We start from the raw sequence: 18,415 nt of genomic DNA, 5'->3' as shown, positions 1-18,415 counted from the left end.
AATGAAAGGCTGTAGCCAAAACCTTTTTCTCCGATGCACATAACTCTGATGTTTTCTGCAGCCTTTGGGACCACATCAGACCGGAGCTCCATTACAATCCTCCCTGCTGGCTTCCTGTCGATAGAAATGTAAAAGTAAACTTTAGATAACGCCATACCGCAACTGTCATGCAAGAACCGTTGCCGTGTAAATGGCCCCTCTAACATCAATGCAGTCTGAGGGAAATTCAGTTTTTTTTTTTAAACATAAAAGCATTCAAACACGCTTTAGTGAGTACCCAAATTACAAGGAGGAACCTAAAAAATTAGCATAATAAGTCCCCTTTAATAAATGCTAAAAAAAAGTCTTATTAGTTCACTAACTCACAAACTACTTAAAATCATGTTAAAGTAAGATACTTAATGATAGATATTGTTTTTGCCCCTTTCCTAAAAAAGTACAGTTCTGCAGGAAAACATTAACTGTAAACCAAAATCTAAATTAAATTCCTCTTTTTTTCGTGGTGTCTGCAGTCTTCTGCTCAGACTGCGAGTGGCCTTTCAGTGGGATGTAAAACCCAGAACACAAAACACTCACAGCTGCCTGTACAGTTATAGTACAGTTTTTACTTTTTATTTTTGTCATTATCATAATACCTGACATCAAACAAGCTGTTGGGCCTCAAAGTGACATGGATCAACCAGTGGTACACTTTGAGGGAGGACCAAGGATTGAACCCTGTGGGACAACAGTGACATGACCAGGTGATTAACAAAGAACTGATCATTAAGTTAAAAAAAACATGACTCTCACTTTGTCTCTGTGCTTCCGTCTGTCTCTCAGGATGACTTCCTGTTCAGCGTGTCCATCGTCAGCGGCTTGGTGTGCATCATTCTCGCCGTGATCAAGTTTATGCTCGGCAAAGTGCTCACGAGCAGGGCCCTCATCACTGATGGTAGGTGCCTGTCGTTTGCCACCTACATAGAGCCAGGTGCATTTTGGTTTAACGAGATGACCTTTGAGTATCTGACAGATATTAGAGGCATGTCAAGAATCTGTCATGTCACGAGACACTTAACATGTAAGCCACAGCCAGCAATGTCACATGTCCATTAGACTCTTAGCAGGTGTCTGAGGGACGCCCAAACACAACGAGGGCTGAATTCCAACACTTACAAACCCCTCCTCAGCTAAAACGTGACTGTTTTTTCTCTTTTCAGGATTTAACTCTCTGGTCGGGGGAATCATGGGGTTCTCCATCCTCATAAGCGCTGAGGTGTTCAAGCATGAACCCCAGGTGTGGTACCTGGACGGGACAATAGGCGTCCTCATAGGTCTGATCATCCTCGCCTATGGAATCAAGTAAGTGATTACAAGAGAGTTTTGATAACACATACGGTTGGCTGGCTATAGCCAACTGTATGTGTTGGAGATGTGTTGGAGATGTATAACCTGGCTATACATCTCCCCTGTCACTGTTTTCTGTTTGTTTATGGGGAATGAGTGCCTCATATAACAGATCTATGATGGTTTCTTAACATCTTTGGTTCTTATACATCTCTTACAAACATCATATATATGGTTTTTGATCAGTTTAAAGTAGTGGTAGACTTTTTACTAGGGTGGCCTGAGTGGGACACTGATTCATGCAGGGTTGGCATGAAGTATGAGCGCTGCTGCGGACACAGGTGTTTGCACAGCTTTGATTTACAATTTTAAATTAGTCAGCCTAGACACATTACTGCCTCTCAGGTTTAAGACCGAATTGCACCTGTAAACAAAATCTCAGTTTGATAGTCAAACGGCTCTAACTGACTGCACAGATAGCCAGTCATAGCGAGGTGGCACTTCGGGCGGCCAATCATATTCAAGGGGTTGCCCCGTGCAACCACAGGCCACTCCCTAAACACGCCCCTGGTTCAAATCACTGGGGTGTGTTTGTTTTGAAAAGGAAGAGACCTCTATGGATAATTTGGCTTCTGGTGATTGGTGGTTGCAGTCTACAAGTCACCACCTACGCCACTGAATCCCCCTAAATTTTACACTCTTCACCTTTAAACAAGTGTGCTGCTCTTATGAAAATCCTTACTGCAAATGCATTGAGGTTTTCTAACTTAAGTAACACCCAGAACCTAAAATTAACCTCTGTCTGTCTGCAGTGTCTCACTAAGTTGATACCAGATGTTTTATTAAAAGGATCAAAGCATTTGCATCAGCTCAGTTTTTCCTTTCCTCCTCTCCTGCTGCAGGCTGCTGCTCGACATGGTCCCACGGATCCGACAAACCAGGAACTACGAGCGCTTTGAGTGACGGAGCGCAGAGGGAAAGAAAGAGGGAGTAGAGGAGGGATGGACGGGGACTGACTGACTGACTGACAGGAGAGGGACAGGGTTTCAGTCCCTATCGTCCCTCCACAGATGAACGCATTCAGTCCTTGAGGTGCCAGTGGTGTCCATACTGTCCTCCCTTTCAAAGAACTCTGAGGATCCAATGATGATGTTCTTGTCGCCTTTTAAGTGTTTTACAGTTTGGTGTACATATGATCTATTTATGTATTTTAACAGTGAATGGGACAGTCTGTTCTTTCATGCCTCCATATTTAAACATTAAAAAGAGAAAGGGAGTTAAACTAACTTGTAAAAGTTGTTGACTCAGTTGCAGAGACGAGGCAGAGCTGCAGGAGACACATGGACGCCGAGACTCCATAACTCCCCCGAAGCAACAGATTTCTGTACAGCGAGTTGATGTACAGTACCTCAGTTACACCTCATCGCCCTGTCAAAACACAGCAGTTTATTTTCCCATGGTTCCTAGAGGCCTTTGCTCAGCTGTGCTATAAAACGTGGCAGTGTGGCAGGTGAAGCTGATTGATGTAGCTGATGTAGCAGAGGAGGATTTATGCTGTTTGACTTTTTTTTATGACAAGAGAGGATATATCAATACAAGGCCCATTTGGCACAGAGAGCAGGTATACAAGCACACAGGCTCATGTGATTTGCCGTTTACAATATTTATCCAGGCTGTTGTGACGGGAGCTGAAGCCTCGGGTGGGCACTGTTTCAGCAGCGTGATGCCAGCGCCGGCTTACACCGCAGGAGGATGGAAATCAGAGTTTTTGGCATCCAGTCACACAGTCATGACCTGACAAATGTAACAGAAGAAATACGACAGAAAGCAGCTCTGTAGCTTCCACCGTTTTTGTTTGTTTTTGAAGCTACAAACCCAACTATATCTTTTGTACGTTGACACTGTGCACCATCTACTGACCAGAAGAGGTAACTGCCACACACACGTGAAAATGTATGAATGTGCATCTGATACAGCTATATACAGAGCAAGCTTTTTTTAATAACTGAGATAAAACACAGTTTATTTCCTGCTTACTGTCAGCACTCCCTTTATTAGAACCTTTTATGTTTCAAATCTTCACCAGGCATCTTAATTCAGCACGTTTTCTACAACCTAATCGACTTCCTGTCAGTAAAAGGGTCATGCAGATTGTTGTGATTTACACACAAAGATGTTAACATGATGTCCCGAAATACCTGTCCAACTACTTTGATCGCATCAGAGACAATCGCAATGATTCAACAAGACATCGCCCAACAGGTTTTAGTCTTTCAGATTCAAAAGTTCAGTGGGCAAAAAACAACTTTTTATATACGGCTACAATTGAATGGAATAAACTTCTAGTGTCTCTGAAACTGATTGAAGCAGAGAGACATTTTATTAGTCTCTCATAGTAGGGACCTTTTGTGTTTCTTTTTCAGTTCTGTATGTAGTGATGTGGATATTGTTAGGTTAATCCCTGACAGTTGTAGATGTATGTGATAACTGTCTTCAGGTGAAGCCGTTTCTAACGTGCATTTTATGATCGTAAAATGGATCGATCTATCAAATTCACTACAAACAAACTGCAATTTAATACAAGCGTGAAAGGCACCAAATCTCACCTGAGTGAGATACCACACCAACATTAAATGTTAATTAAAATTAGCCAAACAAAACCTTTAAAACCTGTATTGACATCAGTTTTCTTGTGGAGTGTGCAAGCACTTTTTACAAGCATTTAAACCTTTTAAACCTGAGCAAATTGGCTTGATTTCTGCCAAAAACATGGGAAAAAAAGGCACTGTGCAACTGCAAGAAATTAGTAGATTTAGAAAGTTTTGTTTTTTTTTAAATCAAGGGGAAAATCCAGAGAACTTAATTTCTATTTATCATAATTATTAATTTTACAGAAATATTATATATCTTAAGCAGTTTTTTTCAGGTTAATTCCTGCTGTTTGCTAAAGTTTCAAAGGGTCGCCATGGTAACTTGTGCTGCAGACCTAACCTGCTCAGGACCAGTTTATGTGAAATCGGCTGCGAAGCTCCTTTAACAGCTCCTTGCATCGCTCAGTAGTAAATGTCAATTTCTACACACACATTCACAGCTGAGAGAAAACATTATAAATGCACTTTTTTCCAAATTGCTGAGCAACAATGTTGCAGAAATGCCAGTGAACAGAGATGTGCAATTACATTAGTGCGCATTGTATGCATCGCATTGTGTTATTTTTGTTTTCAATTTGGACCTACAGTTCATTAGGGATGCAGAGAATCTGAGCAAGAGTGTACAGCCCTCTGGACCAGCTGATGTTTATAGTTTCGGGTTGAAATCGGATAAAAAAGCTCACTTTAATTTGGCCCAAAACTAAAATGATCTGTCATTACGGGACAGTGTCAGACCTCAGTGCAGTTCTTGAGTGTAACGTTCAAATCTGCTGCATTGAGTTTAAAGTTAAAGAGGTGCAGAATTTGAAGTTTTCACATTAGAAATAAAAAGAGTGAACTGAGTGGTAAAATATATTAACCTATAAATTTACAAATTTAGTCTTTTTCTCAGTATTACTTTCTTAGGGACTGTTAATTATTTATGATTATGAGTGGGAAGGGGGTAGTGCAGATTTGAAAGACAGGTTTTCATTACAAATCACCAAAATTAATCAATTTATCACAGCTGGAAATTGTAAAAAAACAAAGTAATCATCAGATTTTTAACCTTCTGATGTACCTTGAACATGCAGTGCATGATGAGGGCTTCCATCATTAAAATCACTTGATTCTTCATGTCTCATTTACAGTGATGTGGTTATGTAGGAGGGAGGGTTGTGTGTACCCCTGGTCACTCAGTGACAGTCCCTTATTAGTGACAGTGTTGTTTTGGCTGTAATATGTTTTTCTCATATTCTCCATAGGTGGAAGTAGGCGACACACGAGCAATCCGTTTTTGTGCAGCAGTAGAATGAAAAGATGTCAAAAGGACCGCACACAGAGCCTGAGGAGGAAAGCCTGGCTAAACAGAGACAGTTGATAATCACCTCTATGCAAGGTACATACAGTCACAACACACTCAGAAAAGTCATGGAATTTGCAAATAGCGATTGCAGGGCCTGGAAAAAAATTTGGAAAGCTAAGTATAACCTGAAAATTCTGGAAAAGTTATGAAATTTTTAAACAAACCTGTATAATAAAACAGGGTGTGCTCAAAGAAAAAAAAATTAAATTGAAATTGAACATTTGAAAAGAATTTCTGTTTTTAGAGTTTCTGGCGATGATAAATGGTGTTGTTTTTGGTGATTTTTAAAGAAACGTGTCATGTAAACCCATAGAAAAAAAAATGCAAAAAAATTTAGTTCACAAAATGCAAAAAAAACATTGAAAGAAAAAAATAGCCAAATCTTTACACATGGAAAAAAATGACTTTTTTAAATTACCCAAAACTGTCACCCTGTCCCTTCTTAAAAATAACAAAGTTATCAGTTCTAAGTGGCACGAGATTAAAATACTCAAGTAATGTTAAAGTTCCTCGGATTTGTACTCTGTAACTTTAATAACAGTAATTGGGATCAGTTGTGTAGTAGTATTTCTTTAACCCTGAAATTAAATAATCCAGTCATTAAAATTACTCTCAAACATTGTCGAAATTTGATGAAATGATATTCATGCATTTGTTAAATTATTCGCAAATGTAAAATTATTTTTCCTTTTGCTGGATGACAATTTGTGGACTGTAAAAATTGATAATTGTATTGTTATTGTTTCTTGGATGAGGGCCAGTGTCTGTCTAGAGTCATAAAGATATTTTGGTGCCTTTCCTTCTCTCTTGATGCCTGATGAAGACCGTGACTGAAAGCGTCTGTAGTGAGCTGACAGTGTGCAGGAAGCTTTTCTTCTTCATGATTTCATTTTGCAACCAGCTGTGAATTCAATATTTGAATTATACTGTGAAAGATTCCTCCGTGCAGCTGTTTGACTGCTGATAATTGTTCAGTAAATAGTTTGAAAAAAGACGTCTGAGTTATCTGCTAACTGCTGCTTTGGTGTTGTCACTGTTTTTCTGTCCGCTGGTTGTTGTTAACTGATCATGTTATTGGCTCCACATCAGTGAAAGTGGCACGCGAACCGCAGCGATGGTTTTGGACAACAGTAAAGTCAATAGTCATCTTCTTTATTGTGTAGAGAGTCAATATGTATCGTCTCTTCTCTGGAGCTGCTGTTTGTTTTGGCATTTAGAACAAGGCACTTTATTTTTTCTAGCGAAGTTTGTTGACTTGTGAAAAGATAACACTCAGAGTGATTTGAATCATTTAATAATGATGTTACGACTTCATACAGCCAAGGCGTTTGGACTTGGCTGCTGTTGGTAGATCCTCCACAGAAATGAACCATCAGCTCGGCTCTGACCTGATCTCCAGTTTGGCTTCCAGTTCATCAGCTTATTTAATTCATGTTTGCTTTTAACCCCAAATTTTGACGTGAATGTGCACAAAACTACGAGTTTACTGACATACAGTGGATACTACACTTCTCAATATGGAATTGCATCTGAAAATAACTTTGAAGCCTTAAATGTAAATGCTCAGTGTTTAGCGTAAGCACATTAATGTATACGTGCTGCGTGTAACAAATTAACTTTTATCAATGTAACATATCAGTGATATACAGAAAAAATTGTGTGCCCATGTGTTTGGAAGGTATGCTTTCTTAAAAAAAAACAACTTTTTTGTCTTTACAATTTTTGGCAATATATAATGATTGTTCTTTTTTTTTATTTTTTTTATTTTATTTTTTTTTTAAAGAAAACTGGTTTGTAAGTCATGTTTTCTTGTAGAAAGTATTTGCATTTTTTTTCTTTTTAAGCCCCTAATTTCATAAAATCCAAGAAATGTCCAAACTTCTGAGAAACCTCCTAAAATCCTAGAAATGTCTGAAATCCTAGACATATTCTAAAATCAGAAAAATTTCCTAAAATCCTTGTCAAGTCGTAAAATCCTTGAAATGTCCTATAATTTTTACAAATGTCCAACATCCAAGAAACCTCCTAAAGTCCTAGAAACATCCACAAATCTGAAAATCGTAGAAATGTCTTAAAATCCTAGAAATGCCCTAAAACGTCCAAAAATCTGTGAATTCTCCTAAAATCCTAGAAATGTCCTGAAATCAGAAACATTTCCTCAAATCCTTGACACGTCCTAAAATCCTTGAAATGTCCTAAAATTCTGGAAACGTCCTAAAAACTAGAAACATGTTTGCAAAAGAGGCCTCCGAGCAAAGCAAGTTAAGAATCACTGCTCGACATGTTAATTGATACAGGTACATTTCTGCCTCATCTTGGTTAAATTGTTGAAGACGGTCCTTTTAGATGCACAGGTTACTCATAATGACCAAATACTTCACTTTTTATGTAGTTCTTGCTTTTCACCCAGCACTATCAGTACTAAGCCATGTCAAATCAAGCTGTATTCTCCTTTAAGGATCACCACTGTCCTCCCTTGGCATCGCCTGTCTGCCTTCCCTGGTCAAAGTCCTGCCGTGCGTTTTGATAAGACAGGCACTGGTGGCATCACAGTCACTCTGCTCTACACCTTGCCACGCTCCACCATCTCAAGACAACCTCTGCTTTACCCCAGAATGGATCCCGTGTACGAGACCGCCGAGGTCACCTACGAAAACCAGTCGTCAGGTGTGTATGACCTGACCTACGAGGCGCCGTACCAAGAGCCCTCTGACCTCGTAGCAGAGTACGAGAACACGGGACGGGCCATCGGGCAAATACCAGCTCCCCCTTCTCTCCCCCCACCTCTCCCTCCTACAGAGGAGAGGCGAGGCAGTTCCTCCTCCTCCTCTTCATCCTCCTCATCTTCCTCGTCTTCCTCGCATGCCGAAAATGAAGAGGAGAGGGAGACGGAGGACTGGAACAGGTATGAGGAGAAAGAGGAAGAGGAGAAAATAGAGGCAGAGGAGAGCAGCAAAGATCTGAGTTGGGTGAGAAGATCTCCAGAGGTGGAGGAGGAGAAGGAGGAGAAGGAGGAGAAGGAGGAGAAGGAGGAGGAGGAGGAGGAGGAGGAGGAAAGGAGGGACTCATCACGCAGATCCTCATCTTCCTCATCATCTTCATCCGCCTCTGAGAAAGAGGAACCTGAGAAACCCAAGCCTGAGAAGGACGGGCCAGAAGTCCAGCTTTTTGTAAAGGTAGGGGTGTGTTGGATTTAGGTGAAATTGAGCTCAGTTTAATCTGTTTGACATTTTACAGCGTGCATGTTTGCACATGTTGCACGCGCGCACACACACACACACACACGACCTTGCACGCTCAAACTGACCACCCATCTTTGAACTAAACTGTAGGCCTCATAAATCGCAGTCATAATCCCATTCATATCAGTTGTTCATGAACAAGAGGTGCAAAGTCAGAGTGTCTCCTAATGTGTGTGTGCGTGCGTGTATGTGTGCGTGCGTGCGTGCATGTGTGCGTGCGTGTGTGGGTGTGTGTATGTGTGTGCATATGTGGAATGTGACTGTCACACATCTAGATTCAGACCTTGTAGGACTTGATGTGCTATTGTTTGAGACTTCTGCCTCCATGTGCTGTTCACACACACGTATTTATAGGTCATCATGTTTAGTCATTTGTGTGTGTGAGAGAAAGTGTGTGTGTGTGTGTGTGTGTGTGTGTGTGTGTTACTGTGTTTCTAAATATAAGTTAAGTTGAACTGACAAGAATGTTCTGACTCAGTGTTGGGATAGTTGGGGATGGTTCCTGTCGCATGGCCATGTGAATTCACGTGTGTGTGTGTGTGTGTGTGTGTGTGTGTGTGTGTGTACTACACTAAGTGTGTATCGAAATATCTATCTATCTATCTATCTATCTATCTGTGCTGAACGTTGTACCTCCACACCCAAACATTACACAATCTGCAAATGCCACACTAAAGTCCAATAGCGCTGGAGTAAATAGCGATCATAAATCTGGCACTTTGAAACTACAGCTGCATAAATTATAGCAGTATAACTCTGAGGTTATTGCAGTAGAATAAGAGCGGCGGCACCGAGCCCAGTCAGGGCTCCAAACTATTTTAATACTGACTGACTTAAATGCTTTATTGAAGTGTTAGCATTGTGTTAGCATCGGAGCCTAGTTTTAATTACTTAGAAGCTTACTTATTCAAAGTAAAGACAAATCCAATAAATTTAGCATAATTGTGTAAATGTCAACAAAACTTGCTTTAGATCAGTAATATCTTTGTTGTACACACCATAACTATGAAGATGAATATAATTCAGCTACTTTATTTCATTAAATTGTTCCACTGCTTACCCTCTGAAAAAGGACTGCTGGGTATCTCGACCAAAATCCATTTCTAAACAACTTATTAACATTTACAACCACAGACAAGTGGATAACTGTAACAGCCTTTTATTAATGATTTATTAACATTAATGAAATGACCAGCTTTTGTTGGTGGCTAATTAGAAATTAAAACATTTTTTGAAGGTCTTTCTGAAGAATCACAGACTTAGCTTTAAAAAAAAAAAAAAAACCACATACAGCAAGTGTAATGCTAAAGGAGGATTTTCCACAACCTGGCAACCCAAAAGCTATTCTTATCAGTGGCTTCCCAGCAGGCCACGGCTGTCATTAAATGTTGATATTTGGTTACATTTAGTTAAATGGCTGGATAACTTCTATGCCAGCATCATGACGTAGAATACTGAGGACAAATGAAATCACTATTTTGTTGATTGTGTTAAGTAACCAGGATCCACTGTTTTCAAAAGACCAACGTCATCTTGACATAGTTTAGTTGTAGGCGGGGAGAACTAAACCTTGTCTGCAAAATGCCATGATGGTAACATCCACAACTTGACTTGAAAAAATGTGAAATTCTTGAGTTGTTAGACATTTAAAATATCGCCAAACTGATCGCCAAACAAAATTTAACGTCTTTCCCACATAAGGATATAAGGGTATAACATCTTCCTAACATTATTGACCTCCAGTGCAAGCCGGTGTAAGTAATGTTAAAAGCAATTGTAAATATATTACATATATTACAGCTCCTAATCCCTTTATAAATGATACTTTATTAGAAAATGGTACTGAAATATATTATTAGATTCTTGAGTTGAGCAATACAATTTCCCCTTAAAAATGGTCCACAGTTATCAAGTATTATTTTTAAAAAGCTGCTGAGTACTTTCCTACAACAGCTGTAGTTTTAAGCAAACATTAACCAAACATTACAAAGAAGTGCATTTGTTGGGGACTATTTTCAGCTGCGGATTAATACACATTTCGTACTCTACATGGTATTTACAGCATATTTTGTATGTGGGATCAAATCAAAATAAACTACAGTGCCCAGGGTCACCCAGTGCATCAGTGTGGTGTGTTTGTAACAGTTTTTGGACAATAATCGAGCTGTAGAGGAAGAAGATAAATCAGGCTTTAATACACATACAGCATTTGGTAGCAGGATACATTCATTCATCAAACATTCATCACAGGGCTGAGAATTCCCAGCATGGGACCCACGGGTGCTGATGAGTCTGAGAAGGAGACGATGACTCTCAATGATTCAAAGTCACCCGGTTGTGCTGTCAATCAGAGCGGTAAGAGGTGGGAGGGGCAGGGCACCCTTGGGTGACTTGCTCTGCCCTTTCCCCCCGTCACTACATTAATGCTTTCAGTGACAACCCCACCCAACATAAGGGGGCTATTTTTGCCTGACAGCGTCACGCCCCACTGCTGAGGCCTCGGGTACAAATTGAACCTCTCACACACACACGCACTCTCTGGCACTCGTCCTCGGCTGACACTGACAGGAGCTGCTATGGGACCAAGCGGACCTCACCGCATGGACCTGGAGTAGAATCTGCTGTAAACTGACACGACTGACACACACACAAACACACCTACACGCTTGTGGAAAGAAAAGCAAGGCGAGTTTTACTTGACCATGACGGATACTGCGGCCGAGGAGGACAAGGACCCTGATATTGAGCTATTTGTCAAGGTGGGGAGTTTTGTGTGTGTGTTTTTGGTGTTGGTTCACCACAAACTGACACTATATCAGTTTACTTCTCATTTATGAAGTACAATTCTGTGCAAACTTTATTATCTTACCCTACCTTTAACAGCTTTTTTTTCATAAGGTCAAGTATTTAGGCTGCATATGCACACTATAGAATCTGTAAAGTGTGTGTGTGTGTATGCAGAGGGTGGCTCCTTTAAGCGTGTGCATGCCATGTTGTTGTTGTGTGCTGATTTTTCCATGTGTTAACCTGACACCCACGTGCATAGACAATCTCTCTCTTTCTCTCTCCCAATGAATTATTACTGTGGTCCTTTCAGTATTCAGAGCAGCAGCTTGAACGCTCTGAGGTTATGATACAATATGTGTTAGTTTGTATATTAAGGTATGCAAGTGTGTATTTATGCGCAGGTTTTAGCATTTCCCTTTGTTTGGTCATCACAGTGGAAACATTGCTCACTTACAGTCATTTAATAGATAAAGCAAGTGCAAATTACCATCAGCATCTTTTATCTTCAACATTGGTAATGAACAAATCTGATCCATTTTTCAAACAAGGCTTGCAAAATCTTTTATGTTGATTGCATAATGTCATGGCTTTAGCAAAATGAAAAAACTGTGTTAAATTTGGAGGCTATTAGCCGAGCTTCAACTATGCAATCTGCCTGCCTCCGGGTACAATCTCCCAGGAAAAATGAAAGATCAATTTATGGCATAAAAGGAAGTGCATCAACCATTGCGCAACAAAAGCGGGAAGAGAACTGTGCTGTTTTTTTTGGGTTTTTTTACCATGTCCAGCACATCTGCAGCAAAGCATTCATTTTGCAGTGAACTAGTGATTTTGCAGATGTCATAACTGTCCACAGTAGTAGTGGATTGATTGATTGATTTACAGGTCAGTGAGTTTGTGACATTACTATAACAGTTATTATAATGAATATGAAATGAACTCTATACTTTATATGAGTAATTAGTGTAATATATACCATGATGGTAAAGTTAGATGAAAAGCTGCCACATAGCTAAAATCTTGGTAATGTTGGTAAATTAGATTTTTTGGCAGACAAATGAGAAGATTGATACCATTCATATACCTGTATGCTTCATGAAGCTATAGCTGACAGCTTTTTATCATTTTTTCATTTATTATTTATATATACATACATAGCTTAGTATAGGCCTATAGACTGGAAACAGGGAGAAATAGCCACTGAAGTAATACGTGTTTTTATTTCTTTGCTAAACACTTGATCTACTGTAAGAACTGGATACTGTGCATCAACTTTGAGTATCACGGCACATGATGTCCTTCATTCTGGTGAATTTTTATGCACTAATTTGTATCTCTTCTGCATAAATTTATGGCGTAAATGGCATCTGCAATTTTGTCAAAATAAAAGTCTTCGGGTACTTTCATGCTTTTAATTTATGGGGTTGAATCCACATGTGTGTGTGGTATCTAGATGGCAATGTAAAATATTTTATTTACATATTGAACTGAAATGAATGGACGTCCATGTTTTTATGAAGAAATGCTTCATTCAGATTTCTAAAACACAAGAGCATTATTTACACTTATTTTGTCATTTTTTACACGACTTCTTGTCTCAGAGCTGAATATCTTTCTGTATAAAACACATCAAATCTGCCAAATGGGGTAAGATGACTGGACTAGTTTCCTCACATATTTCAGAAATGGAGTGTCAGTAAGCAAGGGCGAGGAAAAAAGATCACACTTATGTTTGAACAGTGGCAGCGTGTGTCTCTGTGGATTGACAGGACAGTGTATGATTTCTGTAGCTGATATGCCACCACACTATTGTACAGTAGGAACCACACGTCCAAGCAGCGTGCAGTGAAGCGGCTAATGGAAGCAGCGTGGATTATTCATGTTGGACTCGGTGTCTCGTTACAGTGTCCTGTTGCAGCTATGCACGCACACACACACACACACACACACACACACACACAAACACACACACACACACACACTCAAGCAAACATAAACACATACTCATGCTACTGTTTGATCATATGCCATTTATAAATGTGTGTATGTACACACACAGACTTAGCCTCAAACCCACTGCTTCAAACTAAAAGGCGCTGATTCATCTTTTTGTACAATGTGTGTGCGTTTATCTGTGCGTTGCGTGTATGTGTGAATCAGTGTGTTGCAATGAGTTTGTGCATTTATACAGCTATGGAAAGTGTTTATGTTTGTCTCCATTGCTGAATTAGTGTCTTACTATGTTTCTCTCTCTCTCTCTGTGTGTGTGTGTGTGTGTGTGTGTGTGTGTGTGTATGCAGGCTGGGAGTGATGGGGAGAGCATTGGAAACTGTCCCTTCTCTCAACGCCTCTTTATGATCCTCTGGCTGAAAGGTGTAGTCTTCAATGTCACCACTGTTGACCTCAAGAGGTAATAATAATAATATCATGTCTTTGTTGTCTTTGCATATGGATAAAAGAAAAAGTACTCTAAAAACATTAAAATTAAACCCACAAACACATCTCTATGTCATTATGAGACAAAAAACAACTTTCCGCCTCTGTACGTGCACTTCAAAATCGAAGCTCCTGTAAAGAATATAAGCATATGTAGGTGTTTAAAGAGGCTCTATAGGATATTCAGAACAGCAAACAACTTTGCTGTGTAAAGGTAAAGTGGATTAAAGGCGTCCTGAGCATGAAATGATACTCCAGGATACCTCTGTGTGCGCATAAGTGCGAGCTTCTCTGTTTTTTGTTGATGATGTCACCGATTTTCAAACATCTTTTCTCGGCCCAAGAAGAGTTTTACATATACAAAACCTCCATGGATCAAAAATTCATAAAAGGAAAGGTCATAATAGACCTTGTTCGCGGTTAAACTTGTCCTGTCAACAGTTTTACAGATGTCTCTTTTACAATGGTGGTCTATGGGGAAAATGCTTTTTGGGTGGCAGGGGATTTTTGGCCACTGGGAAAAAAATTGCTGCAAGGCTGAGCAGCTTTCAAAGAAACAAAAAAAAGCACTATTTCTGCGTACCTGGATCTTCCACATCATGGCGCTCATAGAGCATGTGCACTGTGCCCGAGTGGGTAACTTCTGCCAGCTGAGCAACTGACTTCCGGTTTAGCGCTTTGTTTGCGATTGGCGATCAAATAATTTAATCTTGCAGCTCTTTTAGGCTTTACTGAATGAATTCAAAGCCTGGCGCTCTTCCAGGGGGCTTGGCCTGTCTGCAGGCAAGCTCTGAATCATAGATGTGCTCTGAATATTGTATAGAGCTCCTTTAAAGTATTACATTGACCTACTGTATACACAACATCCCATAACTACCTGTTTGACTAAGCAGCTAACAGATAGCTTACGAGCTTTAAGATGTGCATTTAATTATGCTCCTGCTCCAAGTGTCGCTTTGAGAAATACATGGAGTTAATGAACAAAATCTCAAAGGGTCACATTTAAAAAACGCTTCACATAAAAGAGTAATTGTTGCTGGGAAATGAGGCCCAAGATAGTCAGTTATAGTAGCTACAGCACCGCGGCTTAACAGACCAAGAGAAGAGGATCCTTTGTTTACTGTAATCTGTAATGTTGAAACAGTATTTCATTGCATATTTGTCGCAGAGTTTTTAAAGTGATTCCACTGTTATTAGGAAACCAGCTGACCTTCACAACCTGGCTCCGGGGACGCACCCGCCCTTCCTCACCTTCCAAGGGGAGGTTCTCACAGACGTCAACAAAGTAGAGGAGTATCTGGAGGCGATGCTGGCTCCGCCGAAGTAAGCCAAACACACAGAGACACAAACACACTCACACGGGAAAAGGAAATAGAACAAGCAGCATCCTTTGTAACGTCATGTTTTTGTTTCATAGGTACCCCAAACTTGCAGCAAAGAATCGTGAATCAAACATAGCAGGAAATGACATATTTGCCAAGTTCTCCGCTTACGTCAAAAACACGAGACCGGATAAACATCGAGGTAAGCATGCTATATGCAAAACTTATGTATCCAAAAAACATATATTCAAACAGAAGCACTGGTTTACAGTGATGGAAAAAAAAATCACCCAAAACCTCAAAATGATAAAAGGATAATGATATGATAAAAAAAAATACCTCCCAAAATTAAAAATAATTTTTAAAAAAGGGCTTAAATGTTTATCAAAATAGTTGAGAATTTTCTGCCAAATGACTCATTTATTAATCAACTACCTGTACTTGTACATGTATGAACTATTATGTAATTTAATTCATAAGAAAACATCTTACTTTATAAACTCTTCTCATGTTTCTTATGCAACAGTCTTACTCTGTAAAGTAACTAAAGCGTTCAGATAAATGTAGTGAAGTGAAAAGTACAATATTTCCCTCTAAAATGTAGTGGAATAAAAGTATGGCATGAAAAGAAAAAACTCAAGTAAAGTACAAGTACCTTATTTTCATACTTAAATACAGCATTTGAATAAACATTCTTAATTCTACCACTGCTGGTTTATGAACTCTGGTGACCTTCTGGCCTGGATATTTGCTGTATCTGTGTGTCCCAGCATTAGAGAAGAGTCTAGACAAGTCCCTGGACAAGCTGGATAAGTACCTGATGAGTCCACTACCTGATGAGGTCCAGGTGGGACACCCTGGTGGCGACGGAGAATCCAAACGCAAATACCTGGATGGAGACGAACTGACGCTGGCTGATTGCAACCTTCTGCCCAAACTTCATGTTGTCAAGGTAACCTACTTTGGATTGAATTAGGTTCATTTGATTTTTTCTTGAAAGAAGTGTTTCAACCACTTATTTTCCACAGGTGGTTGCGAAGAAATATCGAAACTATGACATCCCGTCTGAATTCAGAGGGCTGTGGCGTTACCTCAACAACGCCTACAGCCGGGATGAGTTCACCAACACGTGCGCAGCCGATGTGGAAATCGAGCTAGCCTATAAGGACGTTGCAAAGAGGTTGGGAAAGTGAATGCGTCACTCCCACCATTACCATTGTAACTTTCTCTACTTTTACAAAATCTACTAAATCACACTGATAACACACAGCAACTACAAAGCATGAGTCGTTTTTAACGTGTACGGGCTGAAATGTGGATCGATGTAGGACATTGGTGTGTGTCTCAAAGAAAGGACGAATGATTCAATGTTTTTTTAAGTGTCTGTCTCAATTTTTATGCCTCTGTGATAATACTGTAAACCAGTGGAAGAGGCTGAAATTGTTGGCCGTGGTGATTATACTGCTAATATTTCTCAAAAGAAAAATAGCATGATTTTTTATTGAGGAAAAGGTTTAAAGTTTGCAATTGACCAATCAAATGTCATGCCCCATATGGGCACATTGATAGGACAGCTTGAGATAGGGCCGCTGCAGAAGCCTTCGCCATACGGGGCACACACCTTACAGGTGAGCTAGAGGTCATCCCACACTACTGCTTTGTTGTCAAATCTATGACGAGTGTTCCAATAATAAAGTGTGTAGGTAAAAAAGAAACGATTATCTGCTTTAACGTGCTGTGCCAGAATGGAAAGCTTGACAGTCCCTAGCAACAGAACCCAATCAAGGGTGGTTTCAATTAGAAATGTCAAAAATTAATGGGGAGAACAAAATTTAGTTGGCAGACCTCTGGTCAATCTATGATGGAGGTTTTTTTTTTATCTCCTGAGCCTTACTGAAATATTACCCCTTTCTACTCATAGTTAACCTGCCTGTTAACCCTTTGAAACATGAGTAAATTGGCCTATTTTCAAAATCATGAGGAAAAGGCAGGGGGAAAGTTAGAAAGAAATGACCCAAAAATTTGGCAAAAAGTGCAAGAAATTTACCTGAAAATTAGGAAGAAATGAAGAGAGAAAAAACAAGGAGATGGCCTGAAAAAGTGCTTTAAAATAGTACTAATAAAAATGTAATAATATATTTAAAAAATAATTTAAAAAAACTATAAAATATTTTTAAGGTAACTCAGTGCTGTTTCCTTCAAAAAAAAAACTGCAGTGTGAAAGTTTAAATACTTGTGAAGGTGTCAGAATGCAACACAAGAAAAGTGATGTCAATCCAGGTTTCAAACAAATTCACATTGTCAATTCACATGTAATAGGAATAATGGGATGCATAAAACATGATTCTCTGACTTGTCCTCTTTCTTCTGTTGTATTATTACATCGCAGGGTCGAATTAATAGACAAGAAAAAGTTGTGATAAAAAACAGTTAAGAATGTGTTTCAGCCAAAGTACCTAGTAGACTTCAGAGATATGGCATCTCTTTCCTTTTCTGTCAGAGGCGATTAAATGATTGACTTTTACAGCATCACACCACCCTTTACGTATCATACTGACCCTCGTATTAAACGGTCACAGTCTATGTCAGATTGTTCTTTCAGTTTGATAAATCAGCCAATAGTGGAAGAAAAAGCACCCAAACAAACCAGGCTGTTGTGCTGTCATGTAATTTTAATCGTGAGTGACTTCTTGGGAATCAAGCTCTGCTCTGCCTTCAGCTCTTTGTCTGTACAGTAAATTATATATGTCTGAATATAATATGAATGTGAAATATTGATGTCATCAAAGGACTTCTCCTGCCCCGCGGAGCTGTGTGATAATAATATAAACGTCATATTTCTGTAAATGATTGTAGCTCAGCTTTATTCATATTCTTTCTGATGATTAGAACCAACTGTGTATATGTCGCTTATTTGAATAATAAATCTATTTTCTCAGAGACGAAGTTTGAAAGTTGTGGGTTTTTTCTACTGGAAGCTGTCTCGTAGATGTATGAGCGTGGTACATAAGAATGGATATTGAACGTGCCTTCATGTCAGGCTGTTATTGTGGGACGTGCAAATGTCACAAGGAAAACAGCAAATCGTGAATGCTTTGTCGTTGAATTGTTTATGAAAATACATGCAAAGTCATGTTAGGCGTGTCATGCTGTCTGGTTAATCCACTTTTATTATTGAATATTGGGAACACTTTTGTGTTACGCCATATATTTAGCCATTTAAAGAGATATTTATCCTGACCTCTCACAAAGTTCTCTATTTTTGTCATAAATCAGCACCCTAACTTAAGATGTATGCAATTTTCA

General features: G+C 39.4%; 2 protein-coding genes across 3 annotated transcripts in view; both read left to right on the top strand.

Annotated features, from left to right (window-relative positions):
- LOC121962908 (transmembrane protein 163a) overlaps positions 1–6,316 on the top strand; it is a 33,906-nt gene extending 27,590 nt beyond the window's left edge. Inside the window, exons 7-9 of the mRNA XM_042513229.2 lie at positions 823–934; positions 1,200–1,341; positions 2,229–6,316. Of these exons, the coding sequence (XP_042369163.2) occupies positions 823–934; positions 1,200–1,341; positions 2,229–2,289 (315 nt within the window). The 3' untranslated portion in view covers positions 2,290–6,316. The remainder of the gene's footprint in view (positions 1–822; positions 935–1,199; positions 1,342–2,228) is intronic.
- On the top strand, positions 5,227–18,051 carry clic5a (CLIC family member 5a). 2 transcript variants are annotated; one of them, XM_042513228.2, is made up of 7 exons: positions 5,227–5,355; positions 7,781–8,498; positions 13,652–13,761; positions 14,985–15,110; positions 15,205–15,311; positions 15,880–16,061; positions 16,138–18,051. In XM_042513228.2, the coding sequence occupies exons 2-7, from the start codon at positions 7,938–7,940 to the stop codon at positions 16,300–16,302; spliced, it is 1,251 nt and encodes a 416-aa protein (XP_042369162.2). In that variant the 5' UTR covers positions 5,227–5,355; positions 7,781–7,937; the 3' UTR covers positions 16,303–18,051. The 2 variants fall into 2 exon arrangements, with proteins under 2 accessions (XP_042369162.2, XP_087930480.1); XM_088074354.1 differs by lacking the exons at positions 5,227–5,355; positions 7,781–8,498 and adding an exon at positions 11,089–11,323.
- Positions 18,052–18,415: the final 364 nt, after the last annotated feature.

The sequence above is a fragment of the Plectropomus leopardus genome, chromosome 24 (assembly GCF_026936395.1).
Source record: "Plectropomus leopardus strain MGB_pleo_1.0 chromosome 24, ASM2693639v1, whole genome shotgun sequence".
Lineage (NCBI taxonomy): Eukaryota > Metazoa > Chordata > Actinopteri > Perciformes > Serranidae > Plectropomus > Plectropomus leopardus.
The sequence above is the reverse complement of the archived record's forward strand: the minus strand, read 5'-3'. Positions and strand labels throughout refer to the sequence as shown.

Bases quoted from the DNA above. Each gene is read 5' to 3' on its own strand.
- clic5a (XM_042513228.2), top strand. From the start codon at position 7,938: ATGGATCCCGTGTACGAGACCGCCGAGGTCACCTACGAAAACCAGTCG. The intron at 8,499-13,651 runs GTAGGGGTGTGT...GTGTGTATGCAG, and splicing joins AAGTCCAGCTTTTTGTAAAG to GCTGGGAGTGATGGGGAGAG. The intron at 15,111-15,204 runs GTAAGCCAAACA...TTTGTTTCATAG, and splicing joins GCGATGCTGGCTCCGCCGAA to GTACCCCAAACTTGCAGCAA.